General features: G+C 40.7%; 1 protein-coding gene across 1 annotated transcript in view; it reads right to left on the bottom strand.

Moving 5' to 3' along the window:
• Positions 1-2,138: 2,138 nt before the first annotated feature.
• Positions 2,139-7,421, bottom strand: part of VAV3 (vav guanine nucleotide exchange factor 3) — a 167,329-nt gene continuing 162,046 nt past the window's right edge. The window contains exons 26-27 of the mRNA XM_069862564.1: positions 6,308-6,459; positions 2,139-4,690 (exon numbers count right to left, since the gene is read on the bottom strand). Of these exons, the coding sequence (XP_069718665.1) occupies positions 4,649-4,690; positions 6,308-6,459 (194 nt within the window). The 3' untranslated portion in view covers positions 2,139-4,648. The remainder of the gene's footprint in view (positions 4,691-6,307; positions 6,460-7,421) is intronic.

Raw genomic sequence — 7,421 nt, 5'->3', positions numbered from 1 at the left:
GCACCTCGTCTACCCGTCTTTTAAACACCTCCAGGGAAGGGGACTCAACCACCTCCCTCGGCAGCCTGTGCCAGTGCCCAAGGACCCTTTCTGTGAAAAAATTTTTTCTGATGTCCAGCCTGAACCTCCCCTGGCAGAGCTTGAGGCCATTCCCTCTTGTCCTTTCCCCTGTCACTTGGGAGAAGAGGCCAGCACCCTCCTTTCAGGTAGCTGTAGAGAGCAATGAGGTCTCCCCTCAGCCTCCTCTTCTCAAGGCTAAACAACCCCAGCTCTCTCAGCCGTTCCTCATAAGGCCTGTTCTCCAGCCCCTTCACCAGCTTTGTTGCTCTTCTCTGGACTCGCTCGAGTCTCAACATCCTTCTTGTGGTGAGGGGCCCAGAACTGAACACAGGATTCGAGGAGCGGTCTCACCAGTGCCGAGTACAGAGGGAGAAGAACCTCCCTGGACCTGCTGGCCACGCCGTTTCTGATCCAAGCCAAGATGCCATTGGCCTTCTTGGCCACCTGGGCACACTGCTGGCTCATATTCAGTCGGCTGTCAACCAACACCCCCAGGTCCCTCTCCTCCAGGCAGCTTTCTAGACAGACTTCTCCTAGTCTGTAGCTGCACAGGGTTGTTGTGCCCCAAGTGCAGGATCCAGAATTTGGCCGTGTTAAACCTCATGCCATTGGACTCTGCCCAGCGGTCCAGCCTGTTCAGATCCCTTTGCAGAGCCTCCCTACTCTCCAGCAGATCGACACTTCCTCCCAGCTTAGTGTCATCTGCAAACTTGCTAAGGGTGCACTCGATGCCTTCATCCAGATCATTGATGAAGACATTGAACAGGGCTGGACCCAGCACTGAGCCCTGGGGAACCCCACTTGTCACTGGCCTCCAGCTGGATTTCACACCATTTCCCACCACTCTCTGGGCCCGGCCAGCCAACCAGTTTTCCACCCAGGAGAGTGTGCGCCTGTCCAGCCCAGAGGTGACAGTTTCCGAAGCAGAATGCTGTGAGAAACTGCGTCAAAGGCTTCACTGAAGTCCAGGAAGACACATCCAGAGCCTTTCCCTCGTCCAGCAGCCGAGTCACTTTGTCATAGAAGGCGATTAGGTTAGTTTGGCAAGACCTGCCTTTTGTGAACCAGTGTTGACTGGGCCTGATCACCCGGTTCTCTTGCCTGTGCTTCATGATAGCACTCAAGATCACCTGTTCCATGACTTTTCCCAGCACTAAAGTCAGAGGGACAGGCCTGTAGTTCCCTGGATCCTCCCTCCGATCCTTCTTGTAGATGGGCACAACATCATCCAGCCTCCAGTCCAGTGGAACTTCCCCAGTCAGCCAGGACTGCTGGAAGATGATGAAAAGGGGTTTAGCAAGCACATCTGCCAGCTCCCTCAATACCCTTGGATGGATCCCATTTGGCCCCATAGGCCTGTGTGTGTCTAGCTGGGCAAGCAAGTCTTTAACCACCTCCTCTTAGATCATGGGAGCTTTGTTCTGCTCCTCTAACTCTTGGGGATGTACACAGAGGGAACAACTTTCCTTACTATTAAAGACTGAGGCAAAGAAGGCATTAAGTACCTCAGCCTCTTCCTCGTCCCCCATCACTGTTGTTCCATTTGCATCCAATAGGGACTGAATATTCTCCCTGGTCCTCCTTTTATTGTTACTGTATTTATAGAAAGATTTTTTATTATCTTTCACAGACTTGGCCAATCTGAGCTCTAGTTAGGCTTTAGCCCTCCTGACTTTTCCTCTGCACATTCTCACTTCCTCCCTGTAGTCCACCCAAGACGCCTGTCCCTTCTTCCAAAGTTCATAGACATTCCTCTTCTTTTTGATGTCCCCTCAAGATTTCCATGCTCAACCAAGCTGGTTTTTATCCCCACCAGCTCCTTTCCCGGAACATGGGGACGGTTTGCTCCTGAGCTGCTAGGATTTCCTTCTTGAAGAGCTCCCAGCCCTTGTGGGCTCCTTTGCCCTTAACAACTGTCTCCCATGGGACTTTATGAACCAGCCTTCTGAACAGTCCAAAGTCTGCCCTCTGGAATCTACCAACTCCCTCAGGCGTCTATCAACTCCTCCTCACAGTGGAAGGCAGTTAGACAAATGAAGCACAACCCTCATATGAGCCAACTATGCATTTTGACATGGTTAAACAAAAAATTAACTGGTTTATTATATTTAACATATTTACAAAATAGTACAAATTAAAGTACTGTAATTCCATTATTGCATGACAACAAAAACTCCATACAGGCAAAAGCAGCACATGAAAAAGACACTCTAGAATATTTAGGAAGTCTTTGGTACTCAAAATATAGTTAAAGATGCAGCATTAACTTAATCAAACAGGGCATTAAACACAGACAGTGATGTATAGATTTATACCACAAAAGTAAGTTTAGCTATGGCTTTTGTTCTCAAAGGCTGATTACTGGACTCAGCAGTTGCTTGAAAGCTTTATGGAAACTTTAGGATGAAGATACAATTCAAAATTATTATAAAACCAAGTTGTTAAAAATGACTGATGTATTTCTCAACTTGTAGTGACTTAAAACTGCCTCTTCTCAGAACCATATGACAGCAAAACACTAAACACTTCACAGGCCTAGAGCCTATTCCTCTACCCCTTGAGCAGGCAAAACTGTGAAAGAATCAACTTTGTCTACTTAAGGAATAGAGGATCAAGCTCACAATAGACTAAAACTGCATGGCAAAACATGACCAAAGAAGGGATCCGCTAGTCTACGCTGCTGTACACATCATTTACAAAATACGTTTTATGTATAATCTACATATTTACAAATGCTCTCAACTGTTCCATCAAGTAATGTACTCAACATAATCACAGTTTACATAATTTTGAGGTAAATCCTTGAAAAGTTAGAACATCAGCAGTGTTTCATCTGCAAGGCTGAATCTCAAGCAGAGGATTCTAATTAGAAGATCCTCTCTTTCACCTGGCCACACAGCAACATACAGTAGATGTAGCAGATAGATAATATGGTTGCAGAGACCAAGGGGATTATTGAAAATCCACTGTGCTGTTCTTGGTTCTTCCTGATGACCAGGAGGCAGCCACGAAGAAGCAAAGAACACTGGGCACAGACAAAAAGAATCTGCAATACGTACAAGCAAATTCTGTTCTGTGGATAAACGGGATACTATGTTGATTGCAGAGTGGGAAAAACTACCATGTGAAATCATGCAGTGTCTATGCACACTAACTGCAAGATGCATATGTGAAAAGAGGACAGGGAAAAGCTAAAGAGAGGATATGGGACAGGATGAATTAGCTTTCTTGACTGGTCAATGTTACCCTAGGACGAAAATGCATTTAAAATCTTTATTTTCTTAAAAGTTTTGAAGCCGGGTTAGACATTATCTAAGTGTTTGAAACTGCACACAAAGACATCTCCCACATTTATTTTAGCTTATAACTACAGCATTTCTGATCCTCCATAAATATATTAAAACACTGCCTCACCAAGGGGTGGACACCACTTTAGAACAGCTGATGTCTCAAGCTGGCTAACCTAGACACATTTTTCCTTGAGGATGCTCGTAACACTGCAACAAGCCACTCTCTCCCTCAACTACCCTTAACATCCCAGGGAACATGAGAGGAAAGCACCCAAAGAAGTCTGCAAGTTCCTTTTGTGCTGCCTTATAAGAGGTACAAATGGCAGCAGTAACTCCTGTCTAACTAGGAAAAGACAGCCTACAGCTGAAAGCATCAAAGTTCATCTGAATCAATCAAGAGGTTAAGATAAAGAGTTCTGTTCTTCAGAAGTGACATCATCTTGCATTAGTATATTCTCCTACAGAATTGGTCTACAATATTTATTGAATGTTAATGCTGAAAATTTCAAATCTCCTCTTGTCATGTCTATCCTCAGTTGCACTTCTATGGTCAGCTGCTTAAATAAAAAATCTCACACAAAAAGACTTGGGATGACAAAGAAAGGATCCCACAATTCCACTTTATGGACATGTTTTCAAGCAATACCACATCACTACACCTTTTTTAAATGTGGTTTCTAAATAAATTGTTAGAAGATTCAGGCAGGACCTCAAAGTAGTAAGTAAATTAATTACATATGCATGAATGCTACTCATGTTTACTACATTCATATTTCCTTCAGAATGTTTTTGTGAGTGTAAAACTGTTTGTAAGGTGATAAGTAAAGTAGTTTGATGTTTCAAGACAAGTCTACTGACTATACTTTATGACTGAACTCTTTTCTGCATGCAGTGATAAGGAATAATAAGCCTTCATCTCTTTGTACCATCACAGATGTTAGCTAGAAGAAAAGAGACTTATTAAATATTCAGCCATAGCTAGTATTCATGGTGTAGTACACGGTGAAATGAAAAGGAGAATAAAGAAATTTGTTTTTCAGAGATCTTCTGGGAAGGTGGGGGTTGGACTTTGTACCGTTCCCCAGTGACGGCAAACCAGCAGGTTGTTTCTTGCACAGCTCTAGGCAAGGTAATAATCTGTCAGCAGAAACTTCTGTATAAATCCCAACATTAAGACTGGAAGGTTCACAGAGACAAAAATGCTGCTGTTTAAATACTTAACAAGACCAATAACACTTTGAAGATATTAAATTTTTAAAATCCCTGAAACTGCAGGTCAGCAGAGGAAAGTTTTTAATTCATTCATCCTCTTCAACATAAGTTGATGGAAACCAGCCCACCTAAAAAGGGAAAAAGCAGAACAAAAAAATACATGAGATGCACAGGTTTGGGTTTTTTTAAATGCTGAACTAGGCAAAACAAGGATGGATCTGTTTAGTAAATATAAGATTACAAAGATCTGCCACAGTTAGGGTAAGCACACTAAATAAAATAATAACTCAGAGATATGATGATTTGCAGACTAAATCCACCCCTAGCCCCTTTTCCCTCCCATACTCTCTCTGCCTTTAGTCAGGTCTAGGGAATCCTCTTGCAAAGGAAACAGGGACCCATCTGATTGCATTACATACATTTAAATTCCATTGACACCAAGAGGAGTTTTAAATAAAACAGAACTGGAAGGCAGAGTCCAGTGTTTTACAGTTCATAAGTTATAATGCTAGCTCCATTCTGAAATTAATGATGTGTCAAATAAGGACTACATAAGACATACAGGGAAGCAATGTCATATATATTTCTTATTGTCTTATCTATTCGCTTCACGTTTTTCACTCAGACTTCTTTATAGCTAAACCAATTTAACACTCAAAGACCTCAAAACCAAACATAGAGCATGACTGGAAGTAGTAACTGCATGAATTTTGTTGTAGACTACCCTGCTAAAACATCTCCAGAAGTGAGCTTAAGATTGCAAGTCCAGGCTGTAAAAGTAATCAGAAGGAATAATAGGGCATACTTTAAGATGTGGGTAGCTGCATTAGAATGAGATGCTGTTTTCTTCACACGTGAAATGTATATAGCATGACTGCTATCTTTTCTGCTTCCCTATTTCTTCTTGTTTAATTGACCATTTCACTTCAAGGTCATAACTAGGCTCATGCACACAAAAAAAAAAAAATATCCCCAAATTGCATAGAGTAGTAAATCCAGACATTACTTTAATTGGACTTGCAAACTCCATTTTCAGCTTCCAGCCGATCTACTTTCTTCCACCTTGCATTTGTTGACCCTGCATCTCAGCCCATTAGACACAGGAGCAGCAGCCTAAAATGCTTCTAACTAATCTGCACTACAGAGCAGTGCACTAAAATTGAAACAATATAGTCTTTAGAAGTCAAAACTGAAACTCCACTTCCACACAAGCCTGAGTGAACTGTAAAGTGACTTTGTAAAAACCCCTGCTAAACATACCACTTCACATAAGCCACATTTTACTAAAAGCAGCAGGCTCCTATACAAAAGGTGGCCAATTCATCACATTACAGCCTGGCAGAAAGGCGTGGAAATCATTCTGTGTTAAATCGCTAAACAGACTTTTGCAGCACCAGGTCCCTGAACTATTCACCCCACATACATATGTGCACATACACAGTTCAAGAAAGTTCAGGTATGGATGTACTATTACTCCCAGATATTTTCTAATCATATAACCTTGCTCAACTATTCAGCCTGGCAGGTCACATTAAATAATCAATTAATTTAGATGCTGGGAAAGCTGCCTGGCAAGAGTTCTGCCTGGTTCCTATGAAACGGCGATAGAAACATGTTGTATCTTGTGAATTTAAATATACAAAGGTTTACGATGTAGGAACACACCTCATTTTTTTACAAAATCACTGTCAGTGAAGGCAAAAATTACAAAGTAAAAAAAAAAAAAAATACAATCACCACCTTACCCTTCCATTTACTTCACCTCTCCACCAGCCATTCGCGCTCATCTTTGTATAAATTTTTACAACATCCCCTTTCAATAAGGAGAGTTCTCTCATGTCTCTTGCACAGAAGTCATACCTGGCTATGGCAATGCCAATCACCTTCGGGCTTAGCACTGTAATGAAACAGACATTGATAGTATTGTGATTTGTTAACTGAAGGCACAAATAGCAGTACCACAAAATACTAAAAAAAAAAAAGACTTCACAACAGCATACACTGGCATTTATTTTACACAAACATGAAAACATCTGCACTACACATATCAAGAACGTTTAAAAACAGGTGAATGGTGTAAAAGTTGAAGGGATTTTGTGATTTTCAATAATTTTTACTTATAGAAAAAATCAAACTGGATGAACAATAAAATATTGCCCACCCCAAAACTGCTAAACAGATTTGAAGTTATTGTATTTTTTTGCTTCAAAACAAAACTTGCTACCAGTTACATACATCAACATATTTTACAGGTCACTAGTTTCTTTCTGAAAGAATTATTAGCATTTACAGTTGATTTAACTTTAAACCTTTAATGAAGCAAAACAAACAAAATAAGGTGCTGTTCTTTCAACAACTCCCAAGTTAAATATTAATGCACTTAAAATTGGAAGCTAACACCAGCATGAGCAAAAGTAAAGAGTTTCAACAGTAAATTTTTATGGACCATTTGTTACAATCTGCTTAAACACTAAATTCTGTAAATCACCAACTGATTTGTACTACAAAACTTTTTATGAAGAAAAAAATCCTTCCAAATTTTTTCCTAAGTTTCAGTGAAATTGATACATCAGTATGCAAGCATGTTGGCAATATAAACCCCACATATTTTAAGTTGTGAAATATTTTTTTTTTAAAATAACATGAAAAAAGACCCATTTCAAAAACCAGCTGCTCTCTCCCAAATAATTTAATAGGAAATTATATTTTAAATTCTAATATACAATGTCCAAATTTGCCAAAGAAACCCCCAACTTTTCCAATGAGAGGGAAGTGGGCACGGCACCTCAGAGATAAAGGCCTTTGACTAAAGCAGTTCAGAGAAAACAACTACTACTCTACTGCATTTTGTAGTTTGAT

The sequence above is a fragment of the Phaenicophaeus curvirostris genome, chromosome 8 (assembly GCF_032191515.1).
Source record: "Phaenicophaeus curvirostris isolate KB17595 chromosome 8, BPBGC_Pcur_1.0, whole genome shotgun sequence".
In the NCBI taxonomy this organism is placed as follows: domain Eukaryota; kingdom Metazoa; phylum Chordata; class Aves; order Cuculiformes; family Cuculidae; genus Phaenicophaeus; species Phaenicophaeus curvirostris.
Note: the sequence above shows the minus strand (reverse complement) of the source record. Positions and strands in the feature narration are given on the sequence as shown.